Source organism: Acipenser ruthenus, chromosome 34, assembly GCF_902713425.1.
Source record: "Acipenser ruthenus chromosome 34, fAciRut3.2 maternal haplotype, whole genome shotgun sequence".
NCBI classification, from domain to species: domain Eukaryota; kingdom Metazoa; phylum Chordata; class Actinopteri; order Acipenseriformes; family Acipenseridae; genus Acipenser; species Acipenser ruthenus.
This window is the reverse complement of record NC_081222.1, coordinates 4,731,488-4,755,624: the sequence shown is the minus strand read 5'-3', so window position 1 is coordinate 4,755,624 and position 24,137 is coordinate 4,731,488. Positions and strand designations below refer to the sequence as shown.

The window sequence follows — 24,137 nt, the reverse complement described above, 5'->3', positions numbered from 1 at the left end:
TAGTAAAAATTTTTTATTTTTCCATTCACAAAATGAGCACATTTAAAAAAAAAAAAATACAAACTAGCGTATCCAGACAGAGGATCATAATTAAAAATTCTCTTTAAAAACAGCATCAACAGCTTTCTCTACGACAGGAAGAGGCAGGGGAGAGAGGTAGCTCATCGACTCTGTTCAACTGCAAAAAGACAAAAACATACAAATTAGCAATGGATGTTCTGCAATGGCTTGCATGCAAAATCCAAATCACTTTTTTAGATTAAGCCTGGTGATCTTGGAATACGGAATGGTTTTCAACATAGTCTACTGCACCATCTTGTGGCCAGATGCAGCAATAACAGGCAAGACCAGTATTGAAGAGTAGTCAGGAGTTCAATGTGTTGATAAGTCCAGAGTCTAATCACAACGGTTTTCCTGAATCTTACAACCAAGTTCGTTATGGTACAGCACATCTACTGCACTTCAGAACAGAAGGATACTGGATGAGATGCTAAGAGATGGTTATGAACAGGCTAAATGAGCACCAGTTAATCCCAGTACACAGACCCAGTTCAGCAAGCAGGGTTCATACCCTGTCTGAAGACTGTTTAATAAAAACATTTAACAGATAACACTATCATGCCTCTGTGTTGTGTAAGGATTCAGGGCAAGCTACTGGTCCGACAGCTGAAAGTGCATCAGTGTGCAGAAGCAGAGAACCCTAGGGACAGGGACAGAGACACTGACACTTCAGGAATATAGTAAATAAAAAGCCACTCATTCATAGCACACGTGAACGAGGACCTAGATAATACACCCCGACTGGTTGAGGAAGGACCGCACAAAATGCCTTCACCGTGGACATGAAGACTTGCACTCTGTGTAGATGGAGCCGTCTATCGCACTTACTGTAGGTGGAGATGTCTATTTCCTCAGGCAGCTCAGCCACGTTCACCTCGAAGCGGTCCTGCACATCGTTCAGGATTTTAGCGTCAGTCTCGTCCGACACAAACGTTACAGCCAGACCCTTTGTGCCGAACCGACCCGCTCGGGCAACCTACAAAAAAATAAAATAAAAAATATGACAAATTGTTACCTGGAGCATTTTTTCTAGAATTCAAACACCATTTATCTAGTTAACAGATTAAGGACCAAACCAAGATTAAAACAGGCCAAGTAAACTACTGTTTTGGCTACTGCTTCATCAGTGTACTTAAGGCACTGGCTGAAATGTCTACTTGACTTAGTTTTAGTTTAACCTTAGTCCAACGCACTAAATTTACATTTATTTTATAGTTAACTTAATTCTGATTGTTGCATTTACCATCAAACAAGTAGCTTTGTTGGAAACGAGTTTGCAAGTAAGCCATGCTGGACAGTGCATGGTGCGAGGCTCACCCTGTGCAGGTACGTGTCCGAGTCCTCAGGCATGTCGTAGTTGAAGACGATGTTCACTCTCTCGATGTCCATACCACGCCCAAATAGATTGGTGGCCACCAGGATGCGCCTCTGGAAATCTTTAAACTGCTGATACCGAGACAGCCTGGGGAGGGAGGAGTCGCGGTTAGAGAGGCTCGTAGGAAGCTTCAACTTGCTTAAAGGAAGAGGGAACCAAACATTAAATAAAGTGCTTGTTTTGTTCTTGCGTATAGCTTGGCAATTCAGGATTCATGCAAAGACTTTTTGTTAACTATTTTAGTCAAAGGACCAAAACAAGCCTGCCAAAGTTCATACTATGCTATTGTCCTACTGTGCAAGTATTATATATCTATTCCAAAATGCAACTTGCATTAACCCTAAATTTTGCAAAAAGTTATTAAAATGGGATTAGGCAAGCGATCAAGAGGGTAGATGCGCAGGCTGGAATCTGTTAGTTTTGGAGAACGGGAGTGATTGCGATTACTCCAGTGGGGGATCAAAGCATTTAGATAACGGACCCCATTTTCACAGTCGACACTGAAGGCAAGATTCAGGATTTGTATCGATTTACTTTCTTGCTTGCTCACATATCCCTTACTACAGCAGCAACATATTTAGGAGGCATTATTATGTTTGCCGGTTTCCGTGCACGTTGTTTATTTACTGTGTTTATATATAAATTACCTGTTAGATTGATCACTTTAATAATTGAATTTATAAGAGCAACGTTTTAACAAGTCAGTCATTTCTACACAGGTTTATATATTACAAATAAATACAATCTGAAAAGGTATATATTTACCTGATTTTTTGTTTTAAATCTTGTACAACTGACTTTAGGTACAAGGTTGCTGTTTATTACTAGTTACACTGTATGCACAGTAGACTTACTTTCATGGTTACCGTTTTGTTTTACAAGTAAACACTACCCTTATAACAGTTGATAAATTCACAGTCATTTTGCAGTTCATCCTTCTCCCATGCATTTATTGTGCTATACTTTCAGTCACGAATGTGGCTTCACCATGGGCTACTTCTCCAATACCATGCTTGAGACAGGACAAGTGCCTCAGCACATCTGTGGAGGCGGACAGCTTGCCCTGCACACCTTGTGAGAACATTCCACTCTGCCTCTTTGCTGAGGGTGGCACACAACAGAAAAGAACTAAAATGTGGCCCAACAGTGGTTTAATTTACTGATGTATTAGTTTGTTGAAAGCCTTTTTTTACCGTTTAACTACTTGTTTTATTAACAATTTTGTATATATTTACTATTTCATGCATTTACCAATTTATTTATTTGACTTGATGTCAAAATTCATCCTGTTTATGGTCTTATTGGATAACTTTATTTCCTCAATCTGGACTTGCATTACCACGAACCCCATGGGGGCACTACATTCTGGTTGACAGAGATCAATAGTTATTCAAAGTCATAGGTATACTTCATGGTGAAGTGAATACATATAATTACTGAAATGTGTTTGTAGTTTTGCTTTGTAATTTCTGCGCCTTATATTCCAGCAGGTTCTGAATTTTTTTTTTTTTTTTTTTTTTTTTTTTTTTTAAGTAAGCTTCCTGTGGAGACAGATTACTACTGCTGGTCTTTTCTGTTCTGATCTCCTATGGAGACATTCTTTTATCTGGAGCACGATGTTCTGGGACCTGAAACTCTGAAATTGGATAGTAGAGGGATACATTGTCTTGGAAAATTTAAGAAATGTTTAACTTGTTTCTGCCAATTCTTTACAATACCATGTTCTGAATTCTGTAAACAGTTTGAAAATATTAAAGTTCTATAAAAAGTTAGATAAAAAACAAATGGCTTAGGACTCAAAACAAGCACGTGCATTCTCTTTACAAATTCAAGAGAAAACAAAACCCGGTTCAGAATTCCAGCACAGCAGTCTAAGCCCAGCCTGGAAAGGGTTAATTACAGAAGCTAGGAGGCTTGATGTGCCAAACAGCCTCTTCTCGTTCCCAAACCTTCATGGCAAGAAGGCCTCTTACAGTCTACTATCATTAACAGTGTTTTGAGCTGAATTAAATTCTATTAATGGAGGTCCGCTCCAGTTGAAAGCAGAAGAGGGAAGCCTTCACAGGCCACACATCGTCTTAGCCCTTTCTAAAATCTCCAGACTTACCGTTCCTCCTGAGCCATGCCTCTGTGGATCGCGATGGCAGGGAAGTTCTGCTCCACCAGGAGCTGTGAGAGAGCAACACAGCGCTGCACAGACTTCACAAAGATCACAACCTGAGAGCGGAGCAGAGAGCGGGTTAGATCAGAGACAGAGCGTAATGGACAGCCATTGCGTCCTCCGTTTATCCCGCATGGAATGAACCATTTACTTATTGGAGTCATTTGTTTAAAACATTGCTCTGGTGAATACCTGAACTCAAAGCTTGGCAAAGCTGTCATTGCGACATCACAAGCCAGCCTCTGAAATACAAATACACTTTTGCAGCACCCACATGTCGTAATAAGGATAATCTCAAGCACAGGTAGAGCCCTTGGAGGACTGATCTGAGAGAATGGCGCCCTCACCTGGTTGAACTCCAGCACATCGAGCAGGTCGAAGAGCTTGCGGTTCTTCTCGCTGTCCTTGAGTTTGCAGTAGTACTGCTGGAGGCCGTGCAGTGTCAGCTTTGTCTCATCATCCACAAACACCTCCATGGGCTGTGGAGAGAGGGGGCAGAGTCATGGGTCTGGACAGACTCCTACTGCAGAGCAGTGTTACCCACTCCAGGTTCTACTAAGAAATTGATTAGCCACAGCGTATCTGTAACAAGCTCAGGTGCGTAAAACCAGGCATGGAGCAAATCACTAAGCAACGCAAGTCGTTTTGCTATCCCTGGTACAGCAATGCTCTACACAGTCAGAGGCCAATGATAGCTAGCCTTGCAAAGTCCAGTTTATCCTGGTCAATCACAATATTTCTACTTACTAAATTTAAAATGATGGTGCTGGTCATCCAGAACTTAAGAAAAAACAGTGGACAGAGACAAATTGCCTTTTTTGTAAAAACTAGAGTTGGATTTTAAAATTGTAATAAATCATTTAACCCTTTGCGGTCCATTGTCGGACTGGGTCCGACATTGCAATTATTCCTCACAGGTCCTTTGTCGGACTGGGTCCGACATCATTATAGCAACGCAATAAACGGGTGTTTAGTCGTTTTTTCTCCGGAAAAAGCCGAGAAAACCATTCAATTGCCGAGTGGTAGCGACAGGAGCCGAGACAAGTCCGGAAAAAAAAAAAAAAAAAAAAGGCGTATTTCATGAATAGTCATACATGGTATCAGGTATCAGATAATGGGCGTCCATAATAAACAAGCTGGCTAAGTGCGTCAGCGCACTGAGACTATCATGGACATTTGCAGAGCTTTTTTCAGATGTTATAGTAATAAAATAATGACTTTGATCGCATTATTGAGGAGTTTGGTGATAAAACGAGTGATCTGGAGATGATCGATCGGTATGTACGACTATTATTATTATTATTATTTATTTCTTACACAGCTGAACGCTATAGCAAACAAAAGGCTGGGGAGGGGCTGGAGATGCCTAGTGTGTGCTTTGTTGATATGCAGGGCCATTTAAACCCGTTTGACTGTGAAAAATACTTTTAAACAGCGCGTATAAAATTAACTGCGCGTGTGAAAATTAATTATTCCTGGCGTGCCTGACGCGCGATTAATAAATGGACCGCAAAGGGTTAAGTCTGGTATGCATCTTATTTGCTAGTTCAGGCCTCCAGACAAACTTTCTGGCCAAGGATCCAATGACTTCAGCCAAAGAAATTGGTCACCCAATCCATTTGTTGGGTGCCACTTTAGGAGCAAAGGAGTTGCTCCCATATTCAACTGCTTAAAGTAAAAAGTAATTATGCTAATTTCCTAAACAAGGAATGCTGCTGTGAAATTAATTATCAAACAATACCCAAGCCCATTACACCCAGGATAGATGTGGCTGCTAAAGATGCAAGAGATGGAGATAATAGAAGCTTACTGTTGATTAAAAACGCTATTTAGATACCCAACAATTGACTGGTGCAGAGACAGACCGTTTATTGGAGTACATAAAGAAAACATCAGCTTGGCATGGTAATCTTTTCACTTATGATTTTTTATTTTTAATTCTTGACCTTTGCCGAGTTTCAGCTCTTCATTATAATTTCTCTTTATTTAAAAAGTCTTCAGGCATTTTAAGAGCATGTGCGCAACACACAAGCCCGAATTCATTAGTTTGGTTTTTCAGTTCTTATTCTACACTTCTTGAAAGCAACGTCATTAAGAATTTCTCAACAGTACACATTTGGTCACCAATCACTCCTGTTGCAAGAAACTGGGGTTACTGTATTCTGCTGCTGTTAACAGCTCTGGGCTTCCAGGGGTTTGTGGTCGATTACATTGTTGCCGTCCTTCTCACACTACAATGCAAAACCGGCTTCAATTCATGTAGACACACACCTGGGCGCCACTGCACTGATAAAGGCAGCAGCCAGTGTGTGCGTGCAGTCCCGCTGGAGAACAGAGCTGCTTTACTTACATCCTGCATGAACTTGCGGCAGACTGGCCGGATCTCTTTGCTGAGGGTGGCACTGAACATCATGCACTGCTTCTCATGAGGAGTCAGTCTGAAGATATCCTGAACGTCTCTGCGCATGTCTGAACAGAGAAGGGGGGGGGGGGGGGGGGGGGGGGAGGAGAAAGAGGCATCCCGTTAGTCATCACTTTAGCCAAGTGGCACTTGCTTGTGGAACCCGTGGAATGGTACTCAAGGACTGCAGTGGGACACCCCCTGATTTGATAGTTATGTAGGAGAGTAGACTTCAAATTATAACTGAACAGATGCTAGCAATATTATATCCAAATCTGGCACTGGGGAGATTAAACCCATCCATGAAAAACTTTAACAGGGCTGCAAAATGAAAGCAAATTAAGCGAGTGATCGCTGCATCCAGTCCTTACCGAGCTGCTCCAGCATCTTGTCGCACTCATCCAGAATGAAGTGCTTGACGTTCTTGAGGATGAGGCTCTTGTTGCGGATGAGGGCCAGGATCCTGCCGGGGGTCCCCACCACAATGTGGGGGCAGTTCTTCTTGAGCACATCCTCATCCTTCTTGATGGAGAGTCCCCCGAAGAACACGGCAGCCTTCACCGTCGGCATGTACTTGGAGAAACGCTCGTACTCCTTGCTGATCTGAAACGCCAGCTCACGGGTGTGGCACATCACCAGCACGGACACCTGGGATTGAGGGAAGAGACTGGGGTCAGTGTGCGCCAGGGACATGCCCTTCCTCTGGAAGTACAGAAAGGCCAGGTTGCAGTTTTTAAAATACCCCAGCTATTAATAGAATAGCACAAGTTTGAGTCACTGACCAGATGGATGGCAATAAGACTCCAATTACACAGCAGTTTCACCCATTCCAGGTTTCACTACAAGCTTGATTAGCCACAATGTACATGTAACAAGCTCAGGTGTCTTGATTAAAACCAGGAATGGATCAAAGTGCCATGCAATGGGAGTCTGATTTCCACCCCTGCTGATCCTCATATCAATACAGGGGTTTAGTCAGGATTTAACACACCTTATGCAATGCGTACAGCAAAGTTACACTGGGGAGAACCACGTCAGGATGCAAGGTGGACTCAACTGTACCTGCAGATTTCTGTCAAGTTTTATTCCCTTTTGATACAGGTGTTAAACTGCTGTATGGGTGTTGCACTGACCTGACCGTCGACTGGCTCGATCTGCTGCAGTGTGGCCAGAACGAATACGGCTGTCTTTCCCATTCCAGACTTGGCCTGGCACAGGATATCCATGCCCAGGATGGCCTGCGGGATACACTCGTGCTGAACTGAGAGAGAGAGAGAGAGAGAGAGAGACATCATGGCAGGATTCACAAACATTCAGAATTGGGGTGCGTCAGTTTCCGTGATTAAAACATGTTTCAACTTTAACACACTGCCGATTTTTTTTTTTTTTTTTTTAAACAAAGATCTTGAGCCCTCCGTCACTAGTTAATTACTGCAATATATCTAAATGGCCGTTTGATGGGGTACTAGGTTTCTTTTAGTCATTTGGGATTTCTGAAATGCAATATGGAACACATTGGCATCCCGGAAATCAAGTATTTCTTTAAAATAATTCAAAATATAAAAATAAACAGTTTTGTTCCCTTGGCCATCCTCCCTGGATCCAGACAGGACCTTGTGAGCAGTGTGTGACAATACCCATTACGATCTGTAGGTGGCGATACTGTGTATATATATATATATATATATTATATATATATATATATATATATATATATAATCACTGTACGAGACAGTCCCGAGGAGCTACTCGTATGAAGTGCAAGAAGATCAAACGACCATTAAAATGACAGACTGACAAATTGAGTTATGAGCGTATGTCATGGTAAAAAGTTCAAGTCTGGTAAATCTTACATTAACAGTAACTGTCAACATTGCCCAAGTAAGGTGGCAAGTGCCCGGAACTAAGGAACATTGCCTTTCACAATCTCATGATTTACCTACGTTCCCGCTAGCCGCTCTCCACAAGCGGCCCTTGCGGCTCAGGCTTACTTGTGCGAGACTGCCAGCACATTGAACATTTGGGGGGGGGGGGGGGGGGGGGGGGGGGCTGAGCTTTCAAAACGATACCACCCCTTTCAGTCTAGCTACTACAAATGACAAAGCAATACTCAAAACAAAACTAAGCTGTGAACTCTGTTATATGATGAGAGGCTTAACTTCAGGCGATCGTAGTTCCGGCTAGGAGTACCGCATACACACACTGAATACGTCTTTGGAAAGTAGAGTCTATACTAGTAAACGAGCATGAGGTGGTTTTTACAGTGCCTGACTAAGATGTGCGTAACCTTTGGTGTGCTGGCGCCCCAAAATGAATGGGGCCGAGTTATGAGCAAGCGAAAGTGACCACTCGCAAAACACCTATATAGACTATCGCTTTTCCCCAAAACTGTTTACTTACTGCAGTGTACTGAGTTTCTATAATGCTAAAAATAGCAGCCGAGAATTACGTACGAGAGAATACCTGCGGTGCTTAATATCCATCACTACTTTTATGTATTTATTTTAAACCAGAACTACTCAGAATGCGGCTCATAGTGCTTTCATCACTGACACCACTGCCTTATAGATTGTTGTAGCATTTCAGGCATTCTAAATTTGGTGAAAAATACAGTAGCTTGGTGTCTTAAAATATCTCTGCGGGATTTTCCCGCACTGAAAGTTGCAGATATGCAGGAGCAACTTGGAAAATGCTTGATTCCCGCAATCCCACGCTGAAATTCAAGCCATGAATATATTTTGGAAACATTAACAGTCGATTCAAAAGGACGAACAATTTAATAAGAATAAACACATTTTAAAAAGGATTCATCTCACTATGATATTGAGTTTTAATGTCAGAATCGGTGCAATATTACTGTCAGTAGTCCCAGGTGAAAGAACACTAATATATTATATAATTTTAAATACAGTAGTGGCTGTACAATCAAAATATTATTTTATTTCTTAGCAGACGCCCTTATCCAGGGTGACTTACAATCGTAAGCAAATACATTTCAAGTGTTACAGTACAAGTAATACAATATTAGTCACATTAGTACAATCTGGTGTAACTAGAGCTGCGGTTGGTCAGGGAGGCATTAATAACATACTAATAGCACTGTCTACTGGCACAATACCATTCTGTAAAGAAAATTGTATCAGTCAATAATGTAAAGGATTATGCAGTACATTAATATCTGCAAACCTATTCAGAACTTAGGAAATCTGTTAATGACATTTCACATGGGACTAAGTTTGGCATTTACTAAATGGGAATCAGTTAAAAGGCAATTTAAATATTTGTGCACTGTAAATATCTACGTGTCTTTTCCTTGTGAAACAGTATATTTAACTTGTTTACAGTATTGTAAGTAGTTTAAGTTTCCAGTGTGGCTAAAAAATGTTAAGTTACTTTAGCCACAGTGGCTGACTAAATGAATCCCTAGAGGGAACGGAATTTACTGATCAAATCGAAGAATGTATTTATTCCTGCATATAAATGGTTAAACAATAAAATGTCAAAAGGAAAGATTTATGGCCGCTGCACAAATGTGTGAAGGCAATGAGACACATTCGCCTTCACGCAAATGTCTGTCTCATCACCTTCAACATCAATACATTTGTTTTGTTGTTGAAGCCGACACCCTGGGATCCTTCAAGAAGCTGCTTGATGAGATTCTGGGATCAATAAGCTACTAACAACCAAACGAGCAAGATGGGCTGAATGGCCTCCTCTCATTTGTAAACTTTATGTTCTTAAAAGGCACTTGGTTATTCTTGAGATTTACGGCTAATCTCCAGAAGCAAAGCGGTAGGTTTATTTCTGACATTCACCGCTTTACTTGGCAAATGGTCGACATTTACCTGTAAATCTTGATTTGCCAATATTCAAGCTTTTACCAGAACAAGTATTCATCACCCCAAATTAATCAACCCCCCCCTACAGGTGACGCATCGCCAACCACTGAGCACAGTAAAACGCTTGCATTTCAGGATTAACCATTCAACATGTTGATATTACAACATGAAATACTTGTGCACGGTGGTCTTGTTTAACTTCTAAAATACATTTGGATGAACGTTTAAATGCTATGCAGGTGTCAGCGTTTAAACTATATCTACATATGCACACACTTTATATTACATTACATTCTGATCTATACCGACAGCCCTGGTTAGTATTTAACCAAGAACCCCTAAATATGCAAATAACATTTCAACACTGCAAAGACTTAACTACAAAGTTTAATTTAAAAAAACACAACAAAAAAAAAAAACACACACCACACACATTAGTTGATTATTCAGTAGATTCATCCGTGCACATTTAATAAAAGGCAACGATCTCATAGCGGTTGTCCTGCATGTAACACTTCTCCGTTCTCTGAATTAATATTAAAAAAAAAAAGTCCTTTTAAAATCGTGTTATATGTATTCACAGTCGCATTAGAGCGTTCTGTTTATTATGGGTGTTTGCTTTTTACTGCATTCAGTAACTATCCACAGTAGTTCTGAATGTTTTCATTTCAAATGATTAAGCATTCAACTTGGATTCTTGTGGTACGGCAATTCTTTGGCATAATTTACATACCATGGTTCTCTTGTCCGGTTCCTCAAAATAATTCCAAAGTAAATTTTGCCTTGTTCCTTTGTTTAGGGATGCAATTTAAACATTCAATATAAAAGATATAATGTCAGAAAAAAAATGTTTCTTACCCCTGTGAGGACAAAACCATACCACGCCCGCTACAGCATGAACACAGAGTGCACCAATGTAGCGCCAGATCAACCGAGAATAAAACCCGCCCCATTGTCAATCTTTCTGTCGCACCAATTAGGAAAACTATTTGAGGCAATTGCCAAACCCCTTCCTTTTTATAATATCCAACGTGTTTGGTGAAATTTGTCACGTGACCGGTTACAGGTCTGGCATATTCTGTTTAACCACTTCTTTAGAGAGTACGTTTAAAATCCCCATCCCTACTCATGTACTCCCTTAGCCAATAGCAGAGTTAGGTAATGAAGGGCACCCGCCTCCTTGTCAATTACCAGGGAGGTGACAACAGTGGCTGATCACTTAAGTTCCTCCTCTCAGATACCAGGCCAAGTTTCTCCAGGTTAGCACACTCCTCCCTTTGAGGGAAGTATTCAAGTAATTTTATTTAAAAAAACATCTCAAATATTAAGACTCACTGCTAGTATCCATATGAACTATAAAACTTATTCTTCATTCAACATCCACTTGGTAAACTAAAATAAGCTGTGCTTCTGTTCTATCAAGATTTAATTAATTAAACCTCCATTACATAAACAAGAATTACGATTCATCGATACACAGGATTACAGTGTGTTACTTTTACACCATGGAATCTTACAAGGTGGTATTGTCCTGGCTCCTGTTTAACCCACGACGCCATTACAGTAACACTCTCAACACTAAAAGCACAGATGTCTAAAGGATCATGGCTCCCGACTAGTGTTATAAGGGGAGCACTAGTCCCGCCCCCCCCCCCAGCTGACCCAGTCTCTGGGCTCACCTTCTGAGGGATGCTCAAACCCGCAGTCCACGATGGCTCGGAGCAGCTCTGGCTTGAGCAGGAAGTCCCTGAACCCGGAGCTGTGGATGGAGACGTAGGAGCCCTTGACCTCCTTCTTCCCAGGAGCCTGAGTGGCCTCAGGGGCTACCTGCGGTTCCTCGTCTTCCTCGTAATCGAGCAGCTCATTCTCCACGTCATTCTCAGCCATGCTGTGCAGAGGAAGAGGAGGGTTAGGCAGAGGAATACACGGTTCACTGTGTACCCTGCACAGGGGGCTTGTTTAAAGCACACAAGCAACAGGGCGGGGGGGGGGGAGAGAGAGAGAGAAACACACACACTGTGCATTTCAGCAACAGAGTAGTTTGATTAGGGGCTGGCTGCACAAAACACATTGACCCTTTACAGTACAAGAGACATACGTGTCCCACAAATGATGGCAGCTTTATTTTTACAATGAGGTGCACGGAACAGGGTTTAACAGGAACAGGTTGGATCGGGTTATCCAGCTAGTTTCCTTGTGATACTTTAAATCACTCCAAATGAATTTAAATAAACCGTCTGAACCACTCAATTCCTTGTGTGACTTAAAGGGTTAAGGACAACACTCGATACATTTCTTTGATTCATTTTAAAGCGGCTTTTGTGCAGCATCCTTGAATGAAAGTAACACTTTAGTGTAAAAACTTTACCTTTAATAGATTACAGTTTTAAAAACGTATGATTGTTTCAACAATAAGGTAGATTCACTATTCAGTAATGCATCAAGATACTAGAAATTACTTTTAAGGGGCGCAAGTACAGTACTTATTTAAACTTTTGTTAATTATACAATGCAGGTTAGAATTTGCATTTATGTTTAACGTTTAAAACATGTACAACCTTAGTTCTGGAGAGGACATGCTATTGTTTACACAAAAAGTGGGGCGGGCGTTTCAGGAACTACTCGAATATATTTCGATGATCAGACGTTTGAAGAAATCAGCCCCAGTGCACAGGTAACATGCTCAGCTGTGTCGATTTATACATAGTAAAAATCAGTAATGCAGCAAACGGATATTGAATCAAAATCAAATGTACACAACGGCATTCCTAATCATACAACTGCAGTCAACCCGTCTCGCTGTAAATGTCTCTCGCTACTAACATGCAAACAAAGCGTTAACCCCACTTATAATCGACCTTTACAACTAGGCCACTGTCACCAGCGCCTTCTGACGACGTTGAATTCAACCCAGTGCTCCCGAGTGTGAGCTCAAAGCGGCATTACTCCGATTTAAAAAAAAAATACATTATACAATAAGTAGCTTAAAGTCGATTGTGGCACACTTTAAAAAATAAATAAAAAAAGTTTGATTATCTAGGGCGAGGTTTGTCGCCCGACGCCGTTTACTACTAGGCCTCTCCACTCAGTCGACACAAAAGAAATGAAAATTCTGCTAAATGAAGTCAAAACTGGGCTGTATTGTATCTATCAGCGTGCGTTTAGCATCCAGATTGGAAACACAGCGTCCAAGTGTACAAAGCGACGGTTTCGTGTGGCATTTAAAATAAAACGCGTTGTTTATATAACCTCAGCAACTACTGTGACATTGTTTAACTAAAACAGAGCTTCGTTCACACGATCACACACACAATGGCACTAGTATTTAATGAGGATACTCCAATAGGCCAGCGTAGTTTCGGTAATGATCCCGTCTCAAGCAACGGAAGATACATCTCCCAAATGTTTGTGCGGACGGAGAACTCAATCGAGGAAGCACGTCGCGTTTAACACAATAATACTACTGAGAAAGCCGCTGGTTCATTAATCAGTACACCGATAGTAGCCGACACTCGAACCCATTCATCGCACAAGGAAAAAAAATGGATTTATGAACAAAATCCTTAAATTGCATTAAGTTTATTCACATGCCTATATGAATTGGATTAGACAGTATGGCCGAACAATAGAGTCGGTTTGTTGTCAAGTTGAACACTCCACTTTAACAGAACAACTTGTTAACCAAAATTATTACATTAAAAAATAAAACCGCTGCATTCAACAACACATATTTTTTTAAATATTAACCAGAATTCTACTACAACCAAAGTTATACTGGTAGAAGTATAGCTAACGTACTACTAGACAAACCTTCATTCATTATAACAACACAATCTTCAAAATAAAGATTTATCGAAAACTTGTACGACGAAAATGAAAACAATCTTTGAGCTAAAACTCCGGTAGCGAAACAAGGTCAAACATTTGAAAAGACTGGTTGTATTCTTTTTAAAAAGTATTTCACTGCACGCACTTACTTGGAAACGTTCTTTCAATACGGGTTCTGAAACTTGCTGCTGATCCCACATGGCAGGCCGCTTCCTTTATACACCATTCCGGAACTGCTACCTCCCCGCCACCTGGAGCTACCATTGGAGGGCTGTGGTGTCGATTATGTGAGCAAACGCATGGATGGCTCCTGCGATTGGTTTACACTGGTGTCGCTCTGCCATGCTCTCGACACGGGTTGGCTGAGGCTTGGAGTTGGAGGCGGGTACTAGTTTACGCGCTCGGTTGGTGGTGGCATCAATATATAAAATATAGGGGTCGTTTTGATCGTTAAAGCAGCAGGACTGGAAACAATGATTTTAGAGATATATTGAGATATACACTGAACCATTGTTAACTAAGTTGTTTATAACAAGCTATGCCTGTTGGGTTTTGTAGCTGCAGTTCCAGTTCCTAATAATAATAATAATAATAATAATAATAATAATAATAATAATAATAATAATGCTGAAGGAAGTTCCTCTGAAAGATCTCAAGGAGGCAGAAAGCTTGTGTCCCTACAGCTGAAACAATTGTTGAACAATGTAAATAAACTGGAATGCAAATCAGTCTTACCTGGTAAAGGACAGGGCTCTATAAGATGGGAGTTTTGCTTGCAAGCGACGACCACAAATGAAATATTTCCCATGGAGGTTGTTCCGTGCCATCTTAAACAACTTGTTAGGCATTATTATTATTATTATTATTATTATTATTATTATTATTATTATTATTTATTTCTTAGCAGATGCCCTTATCCAGGGCGACTTACAATCGTAAGCAAATACATTTCAAGTGTTACAATACAAGTAATACAATAAGAGCAAGAAATACAATAACTTTTGTTCAAGCAAAGTACAAGTGTGACAAACCACAATTCAATAATACAGCAGATAATAGTGATAGTTACATCAGGATATGATTAAATAGTGATAGTTACATCAGGATGTGATTAAATACAAAGTACTACAGGTTAAACACTTGGCAGATTACAGTATTCTGAAGTACAGGATTAAGTGCAGTAAAATAGGGGGCACATAAAAATAAAGCACATCTAAATGAAGGGTGATAGTGTCCCAGGATACAAACAGAGGAGTTCTACAGGTGCTGTTTGAAGAGGTGAGTCTTAAGGAGGCGCCGGAATGTGGTCAGGGACTGTGCAGTCCTGACATCTGTAGGAAGGTCATTCCACCACTGCGGAGCAAGGGTGGAGAAGGAGCGGGCTCTGGAAGCAGGGGAGCGTAGCGGAGGTAGAGCCAGTCTTCTAGTGCAGGCGGAGCGGAGAGGTCGAGTGGGGGTGTAGGGAGAGATGAGGGTCTGGAGGTAGCTGGGTGCAGTCTGGTCAAGGCATCTGTAGGCTAGTACAAGAGTCTTAAACTGGATGCGAGCGGTGATCGGGAGCCAGTGGAGCGAGCGGAGTAGTGGAGTAGCGTGGGCGAAGCGAGGCAGAGAGAACACCAGGCGGGCAGCAGAGTTCTGGATGAGCTGGAGCGGACGGGTGGCGGACGCAGGGAGGCCAGCCAGGAGGGAGTTGCAGTAGTCTAGGCGGGAGAGTACCAGGGCCTGGACCAGGAGCTGGGTAGCATAGTTGGTGAGGAAGGGTCGGATTCTTCGGATGTTGCATCATGCGATGGGATTCATATTAACACATGACATCGTTTAAAGAATGCACTCACATAAAAGAAAGGACTTAGGAAAACACCTTAAAATATTGCACAAGTGCACCCGCAAAGGATTCATAGACATGGAAAAATAAGAATGTGGCAATAGACAAGTTCATGTCTGCAGTATACCTGCATGATAACTCCAGCAAAGGAGACCCTTATAAATGCTTCCCGCAGTAAAAGCACAGCAAAGTGTAGTAAAGCATAGGTAAGACGCCGTAAAGCTCAGAGAGGTGTGGTAAAGCAGATCAATAAACACAGCAAACCTGGGGGACACTATGGGAGATGCATGATATAAACATGGGGAAAGCGTGCCATTGCTGCAGCAATCCCCATTCTAGACCCTTGACCATTGCACAGGAGTTTTCAGTTTCCCCGGCTTCCCAATGCATTTGCTGTAAACTGAAGGTGTTTGTTTTGACCCTTTCACAAGGTAATTGGAGCAGCTGCACCATTGTCTTCAGTAGTTAGCACCCTTCCTGCATAATAGCTCCCCCTGCAGTATGAGGCTGGCACCGTGCTGGCATTAACAGGTGATCAAACCAACAGTGCAGCACCCTTCACTGCTCACAGCACACCTTCCCAAGCATGTGTTGTTCTTTAAACTGTATTTATTGTTTATTTATGTATTTTTTTTTGTTATTTTCTTAGCTCACTGGTTTGCACAGACACCATGCCAGCAGCACATGCTTTTAGCAATGATGTCACTGGAGCTCTTGTGCGGTACAGGAATAACCCCATTCCATTCCATGTAGTGCATGCTGAAAATGATTTGATTTACAGCATACATGTTTGAATTATATTAGGGAAATACAATATGCACAAAGCTAAGTTTCTAAAATGTAACCATCCTTGTATTTGATTACAAGAAGACATCAAGCAGTGTATTAATATACTGAAAAACCTGAAACGTGAAAAAGCACCACAGAACTATGGCTTATTTAATGTGTATTATTCATTTTTCTAATGTGATATTGTGCACATCAATGTATTAAAGTTTCCCTGGCACTTGTTATTTTTTATGTATATTACATATTATTTGTTCTTTTTAGCATTAATAAAAATAAAAATAAATAAATAATTCTTTAAAGATTCAATGTCACATGCTTTCATTTTTTTTTTTTTTTTACATATTTACGTGTGATTAGCCCTATTTATTAAATTCTTAAAACATATTACATACTTTAGTTTATTCTTGCAGAGGGTACATTTGTAACAAAAATCCGTGTCTGAATTTCATATTGCAACTTCCATCTAGCATTGACACCACAGCCAGCATTTTGTTTTGAGAAAAGAGAAATAAATGCAAGTCACGTTGCATCTTTTAATATAATGCAATTCATTGAAAGTGTCTGAGATTTAAATGTAAGGTTAAATGTGAGTTTAAGTGTTTTGTACGCATTCAGTGGGGTAACTGTGTTTTATCAAACAACATGAAATGAGTTAACGTGTGTGGTTTAAACCATGAAGCTACCCCAGCTACACCACTGCAGCATTGTGCCTGTAAGCAAAGAGGGTAGAAAACAAAGCTAACCACGGCACGTATAAACACGATTCTGTCATTCAAAAGCTAATAGTATTTAGAGGGGGAGGGTCTTGTCTCCAATGCTGATACTACTTCTTGAAATGTAAGCTAACTGAAACTCAACAAGGTCTGCGCTCAGAGAACACAATGCTAGACAATGGGCCTATTACCAGATGATGAGACCACACCCACTCAAAAGAGAAAGAGAAAGAAAGGAAGAGGGAGACAAGCAGAAAGGAGGAGAAAGAAAGAAAAGAGAAAGAAAGACCACACACTTGCTTTATTTTTATAAATTAAAACTCAGAACATAAATTCTGTACAAAACAAAGCGACAGTGTTTTTTTTTTTATTTCAGAAAGTGAAGAATGTGTATATTTTCCCATAAACCAGACATCACAGGCAATAGATATTCTGCCTGTTAGAATATTCTCTGTTAAATCAGGCAGGCACAACAGACTGACTATCTGCTCCACACATCAATCTGAATTCACTCCTCTGCTTAAAGACAATTCACACCTGGAAGAAACAGAGACAAGCCTTAACAATAATGCATCTGATGATGCGCACCGTGAAAGCATGGTAAAGCATAGGCAAACATTGTAAAGATCAGAGAGGTATGGTAAAGCATATTAATAAACATGGCAAACTACTGTATGGTGATGCACAGTTTAACCATAGGAAAAGCATGGGGGGAAATACAGTGAGAAAACGCTGCGGTAGACTTTTGTAAGGTTATATACAGCGATGGCCAAAAGTTTTGCATCACCTAGAATTTTTTAATTGAAACATAATAATAAATTTAAAAAAATAAAAGAAATATTGTATGAATATAATTTAGATCTTATATTTATTATTATTATTATTATTATTATTATTATTATTATTATTATTATTATTATTATTTATTTCTTAGCAGACGCCCTTATCCAGGGCGACTTACAATCGTAAGCAAATACATTTCAAGTGTTACAATACAAGTAATACAATAAGACATCATGTAATTCAAGAAACTATAAAATGATATCGCAGAAGTTTACAGGAAGCCATAATAGTAGTACAGTATTTCATGTTAGATTTCGAAATGTCACATTTTTCAATTTTTGTCACTTTTTTTGTTAAGTATATGGAAAACTACAAAGCGGTATGCAATTCAATATGTTAACATAACATTATTCAGCAGGTTTCAGGTATTAGTTCTTTCTATAGGGTGATGCAAAACCTTTGGCCCAGCTGTAGATCCTGCTGTAGTTTAAACATTCCGAATGCTTTGTCGTTGACATTCAGAGTGCAGATCTACACCATCAGCGATATTATAAGTGTAGCTGCTGCTGGGTTCCAATGGGGACGGGACTATAATTGTGCTTACCTGCATCACTGGCTGCGCCCCCTGGACCTCCTCAATGGAGTCTCCCTCGTGGCCGCTCTCGTCACTCTGAGCCACGAGGAACTGAGGGGGGGCAAAGCCTCCGGAGTAGGGCAGAAACGGGGGTCTGGCAGCCCCCGAGGGGGCAGGATTGAAAGGCGGGTGCGAGGGGTACCAAGAGCCCAGAGGTCCAGAGAGATAAGGAGCCCTGTTGGATTGCACTGGGGGCCTCGGGTAGGGGGGCACTGCGGCCGGTCTGAGGAGGAAGCCCCCCCTGCCGGCGGGGATGTAGGCTGCCGGGTGCTGGGGGGGATAGGGGTACATGCCCTGCTGGAAATAGGGAAGAGGGACCAGGTTCGGGGAGCCGGGGTAGAGGTAGTAGAACTGGGGGTACTGGGGGAACTGGGAGACTGGGGGGTAGAGTGAGCCGCTGGGTGGCATGGGGAATGGGGAAGGGGGTGGGGGGACCCCGTTTTGGTAAGGGGGCATTTGCCCAGAGATGGGCACTATGTAGGGATCGGTGCTTGGAGGGGATGGCTCGTTGTGGGTGAAGGGGCTGGACAGGGCAGGGAGAGGAGGGTAGAAGGGCCCTGGTACTGCCTCCCCTAGGTTTGGGTTCAGGTTTGGGGCTGCACTGCTCTGTGTCTGGGGTACAAAGGTGGAAGTGGACTCTGTAAGGGGTGTCTGCAGCTCAGCTACCGATCTGACCTAGAAGTGAAGCATGGACAGGTCAGGAGGGGTCACAGGAACATCATCCCCCTTATTTGAAAACACTCACAGAGACAAACGATCAGCACTACTGATGAAGGCACTGGTAAGCGTCGGTCTACTTCTTCATATTCTCAAGCTCTAAACACTCATTCAGAAGAAGTACAGGGCTGGATTTTACACTGCCTATTCCTAAACTGTGAACTTGATAAAGCCTCTTCATATAAGTTCAACATCCCAGATCAAGGTGCATGCAATAAGAAATGTAACTTAGGAGTCATAGGAACATATGAAACTGTTGTAATTACAGAACGGTTAATAATACAAATTCTGCCCTTAATACAGCCACTCTGTAATGTATACAACTCATTTTCCACGGATATCATGTCACTGTGTTTTTATTGCATTTAGTTATGTTAGTAATAAAATATAAAATCATCTGCTGGATTAATACAGAGTTATTATTTAGATCTACCTCTATTTAGATAATTCATTTTTCATGCACATTCATAATATATTTCAAAGAGTAAAGATTACCTTTCTCTGCTTTAATATATCCTTTTTCAGGATCTAAAAGAGGGGGGAAATGGAAGTGAAAAACTGTGCAGTGTTGTGTTGAAACATGACCCTGCTTCTAAGCAGTAAGAGTTTATTAAAGTGTGGTACTGTATACTCACAGAGGCAGGGAGAGCGCTGTCCAACAGACACACGAGCACTAGCACCAACACGGTCTTCATCTTCAATCAGCTGCTTTCTGTAGGAGAGGAAGAGGGGCTGAGCTAGAGCACTGCACTGGAATAAGGGCTTCCCAATGGCAAAGCTCAAGTTTGAATTCCCAGCTAATCAGACCCACAGTAAAAGCAGAGCAAAGTGTAATAAAGCACAGTGAAAGCATGGTAGAGCACAGGTAAGCACTGGGAAGCACAGTGGTACAGTAAAACAAATAACATGACAAACCATGGCAAACTATGGTAAATGTATATCATAGCCATGAGGAAATTGCAAAAATACCACACTAAACTTTTATAAGGGAAACTCAGACATTCAATTCTATTCTATACAAATCCGAATGTACAGTATCTGTTATTTAAAACCCTGCAGAATGACTATATTCTGAGAAGAAAAATTACAACACATCATAATATTTTTTTGGACAAATCCGAAATACACCTTATAACTCAAGGGCTGATTTCACAGTCACCAATCAGCACTACTCAATGCTGATTCAGGTAAGGCAATGCAACGAGTGCTAATCAGGGTCTGTGAAACTAGCCGCAAAACACAGAAATACTAAAAGAAATTCAGAAAATGATTTGACAATTATTTCAATAAGAAGTCTTTAATCAATGGCCACTGTTTTACATGTATCTAACTAATTCAACTTGAATGGCTGGCTTCACAGACCCTGATTAGCATTAATATTGGATGATACACAAGGTAACACTAAGTAGTTCCACGATTAGTGCTAATTGAACATTAATTACCACATGTGTTTTACTGTACATATTACAAGGGCTATTTCATGCCATCATCTTATATTATTATATACACAACTGCGCATTCTGTATAGATAATATTGGTTCACAGATACACCCTGATACAAGTAAGTGAATTCTATTGATGGGTCCTCTTCACAAAACTTTAAAGACTGTGAAGGAATGTTCTCTTAAGGACTGTTTTTTGAAAGCCCACTTTGATTAATTTAATCCAGCTTGCAGTTCATGGACCCTTTTTCAAGTGCTTTAAGAGGGGAGTTTATTGGTGTCTTTTCATTGTTTTTCTAAGCACTGTTTAACCTAAAAGAAAATAGTTTAAAGACTTTAAAAAAGCTGTCCTTAAAAAGATTCCTTAGAACAGTCGTTATGCTTCGTGAGTAGAGCTTGCTATTTCTACAAAACAGTAAAACCACTGGTACAAATAATAATAATAATAATAATAATAATAATAATAATAATAATAACAGAATATGGTTTAGATCAAAATAACCCAACCCCAAAAATCCAGAGTACCCTTATTACCTTATCCGTTCTCAGTTCCCTCGCTTTCTTTCTTTCTCTTCTTCTCTCCTGTAGCAACTGCTCAGCCCAGCTCCCAGTAGCCCCATTTAACCCAGTATCCCCCCCCCCCCCCCCACGCACGCAGGCAGATTTCGCTCCAGCGTCACTCAATAAAACAAGCCCATACCATCTCTCGCTGATGAGCCTGCATTCCGGCAGTCTGAGATCACGAGCTGGGCTTCCTCACAGCTCTGCGCTCTGCCTTGTTGTGAGGACTTGGTTTGTTTCTACAGGCCTGTCGACCACAACCCATTGCAACTTTACACAAACAACAACAGAGACAGCGTTACCCTGAGGCACACCGTTCAGAGTGGAGACAGAGGGGAGGAGACACTTCTTTACACTCAGAGTGCTGAGGGCTTGGAATACGCTTCCAAGTGTTACCATGGTTACCCAGCCATGGTGTTGACGCTCAATCACTGGGATCCTTTAAGACCCGATTCAACAAAGTTCTGAGCAGTGATGGCTGAATGGCCTCCTCTCGTATGTAAATGTTCTTCTTGTATGTGCCAGGGAGCTTTCACACACACAGGGTTGATTGTTTCAAACCAAGTGGCCAAATGTTTCCTCTTGTAAATAAACAATAGCACTGTTTCTGTGTCGTGGGACCTGAAGTGCTGAAGTCATGTTGACATGTTCACACCACAGAGGGATACATACACACCTGGCAAGCCACGCCCAGCAGTTTACCAGGGTACATCTGCAGAGTCATTTTGCAGTTTTCCTCTTCTTTTCACATGGTTATAATGCATTGACTATAGTTCACCATGGTTTGTTTTAAATATGCTTTACCAGGGACTGCATTATGCAGTAAATTCTAAGTGTGTGTAAACATATGCACTGTGGATTCACTGCCTCTGGGGCTGGGTTTGGTTCAAAGCCAGTTAAAACCATCACTTATAAAAACAGACTAATTAGCAATGAATGAGGAAGATGCAGCTGTCTGATCAGGTAGTAGGAGTAATTGAGTCTGTCAGGTATGTAGACATGCACCCCGGGGGGAGCGCTGAGGTTTCTATTGATAATTACTGGAGCTGTTTCTCGGTGGTTGGGGTTTGCGGTGGGGTGTCCTCTGATAACACTAGCTGTAGATGATCATGGGATAAACACGAAAGCATGGTAATGCACAGGGATGCATCGTAAAGCACAAAGAGACACGGTAAAGCATGTTAAAATATAAACCATTGTAAACTATGGTAAATGCATAGGATTACCAAACTGCTAAATGACTTTACATATTTACCATGGGAATCTTCTATAGTGAAATAAACCAAGACCAAGGGTCACTGTCTTACAATGTGTGATTGAATTTTCCCAGCCCTTCAGTTTTGTGATTTGATTCAGTTATAAATCCTAAACTGAACCATACTGAATAAACAACACCTTGGGCCCTATTAGCAACTCTAGCAAACCCCTAAGGCAATCGCAAAACACTTTTGCGGACAGTTAGCGCGCCAAAATCAGGTGTATGTGTGGAGTATGGAGACATATGGAGTGCCCACTTGATTTCAACGTAGGCAGAGAAATAGAGAGGAGTAGGAGAAGTTCCCAAATATATAAAAGTCGTCAGTCTTTTCTGAGCCTGTCTGACACAATTTTGCCTCAACACACAAACAATCACTGCACCTGCCACTGCTTCAGGCTGACCTGGAAGGAGACCTGCGGGGAGCACACTGTGTGCCTGCAGCACTAAGGTACCCAATTCAGTTCTTTTAGCCTGTCTGCATACGACATGCCTTTTAAACCTGGGATAATTCTGGTTGCTCTTTGCACTCTTTCTAGAGCAGCAATATCCTTTTTGTAACGAGGTGACCAGAACTGAACACAATATTCTAGGTGAGGTCTTACTAATGCATTGTAAAGTTTTAACATTACTTCCCTGATTTAAATTCAACACTTCTCACAATGTATCCGAGCATCTTGTTGGCCTTTTTTATAGCTTCCCCACATTGTCTAGATGAAGACATTTCTGACAACATAAACTCCTAGGTCTTTTTCATAGATTCTTTCTTCAATTTCAGTATCTCCCATAAGATACTTATAATGCACATTTTTATTGCCTGCGTGCAGTACTTTACACTTTTCTCTATTAAATGTCATTTGCCATGTATCCGCCCTACAACAATCTTGGGTGTCGTCTAAAGAATCTAAAAGCCTTAAGAACTCCACAGACTGTGAACAAGATTCATTATCAACATGTATATTAAAATCCCCAACTAAAAGGATCCTACTATGCTTAGTAGATAGTGTCAACAGAAAATTTGCAAACTCTGTTAAGAAATATTAACTCTATTTTGGAGGTCGGTATATAACAACAATGAGAATAGGTAATTTTTAGCATTATTATCAAGTGTTCAAATGAGGAATAATCTTCATTATTACCCTGTTTGATGCTGTGAGTACTGCGACAGATAGCAGTATAGTTGCTAAATAGTGCCCATTGTCTAGTCTTGGTTTTAGATTTTTGACAGTTACCTTTCATCAAAAACCAGGAGATGTGTGGAAATATTTATTTTTGTAATAATAATGAGCACTAGTCTAAACACTCCCCTCTCAGCTCTCCAGCGCTGTCATTACCAGCACCTTAAAAATAATGAGCACTAGTCTAAACACTCCCATCTCAGCTCTCCAGCAATGTCATTACCTTGCACTTTAAATCAGGAACCAGTACAAATATTAATATTAAAAACACAAAACAAAATGAAGCTTTATTAAAACAATACTATGCAAAAAAAAAAAAAAAAAAAACAATTCTTTAGTAGATTGTTATAAAAATATATTTGCATGTGATTAAAGAATACAGGCACATACACTATACCTGTGCCTGACTCTGCACATACACTATACCTGTGCCTGACTCTGCATAGTATCACAGTGTACATCTTAAGCTCAAACACAATGGAAAATAAAAATGTGCTTTAGTGCTCGACAATTTCCACATATCTTAAAGTACAGCTATGGTAAAAAGTTTTGCATCACCTAGAATTTTAGGATTGA

At 40.9% G+C, this 24,137-nt stretch overlaps 2 protein-coding genes across 3 annotated transcripts; both read right to left on the bottom strand.

Moving 5' to 3' along the window:
* LOC117402038 (ATP-dependent RNA helicase DDX39A) lies at positions 1 to 13,920 on the bottom strand. The gene is made up of 10 exons (XM_034002852.3): positions 13,814 to 13,920; positions 11,516 to 11,724; positions 7,131 to 7,258; positions 6,369 to 6,645; positions 5,947 to 6,065; positions 3,944 to 4,075; positions 3,543 to 3,652; positions 1,378 to 1,522; positions 889 to 1,036; positions 1 to 178 (listed from the first exon to the last, which is right to left on the bottom strand). Exons 2-10 carry the CDS (start codon positions 11,721 to 11,723, stop codon positions 162 to 164), a joined length of 1,284 nt encoding a protein of 427 aa, XP_033858743.1. The 5' UTR covers position 11,724; positions 13,814 to 13,920; the 3' UTR covers positions 1 to 161.
* A 2,725-nt stretch (positions 13,921 to 16,645) lies between these two features.
* On the bottom strand, positions 16,646 to 22,883 carry LOC117966825 (basic proline-rich protein-like). Of its 2 annotated transcripts, none has more exons than XM_059007246.1 (5): positions 21,268 to 22,883; positions 19,761 to 19,837; positions 19,621 to 19,653; positions 18,379 to 19,083; positions 16,646 to 17,528 (listed from the first exon to the last, which is right to left on the bottom strand). In XM_059007246.1, the coding sequence occupies exons 2-5, from the start codon at positions 19,818 to 19,820 to the stop codon at positions 17,523 to 17,525; spliced, it is 804 nt and encodes a 267-aa protein (XP_058863229.1). In that variant the 5' UTR covers positions 19,821 to 19,837; positions 21,268 to 22,883; the 3' UTR covers positions 16,646 to 17,522. The 2 variants fall into 2 exon arrangements, with proteins under 2 accessions (XP_058863229.1, XP_058863228.1); XM_059007245.1 differs by lacking the exon at positions 21,268 to 22,883 and adding an exon at positions 21,102 to 21,206 and having other exon boundaries at positions 16,649 to 17,528.
* Between the last annotated feature and the right edge of the window lie 1,254 nt (positions 22,884 to 24,137).

Coding starts and splice junctions, on each gene's coding strand:
- LOC117966825 (XM_059007246.1), bottom strand. CDS start 19,820: ATGAAGACCGTGTTGGTGCTAGTGCTCGTGTGTCTGTTGGACAGCGCT. Junction 19,654..19,760: donor ACAGCGCTCTCCCTGCCTCT/GTGAGTATACAG, acceptor CCCCTCTTTTAG/ATCCTGAAAAAGGATATATT. Junction 19,084..19,620: donor ATATATTAAAGCAGAGAAAG/GTAATCTTTACT, acceptor CTTCACTTCTAG/GTCAGATCGGTAGCTGAGCT.
- LOC117402038 (XM_034002852.3), bottom strand. CDS start 11,723: ATGGCTGAGAATGACGTGGAGAATGAGCTGCTCGATTACGAGGAAGAC. Junction 1,523..3,542: donor GGCATGGCTCAGGAGGAACG/GTAAGTCTGGAG, acceptor CTCCCTCCCCAG/GCTGTCTCGGTATCAGCAGT. Junction 1,037..1,377: donor CGGACACGTACCTGCACAGG/GTGAGCCTCGCA, acceptor ATTTTTTTGTAG/GTTGCCCGAGCGGGTCGGTT.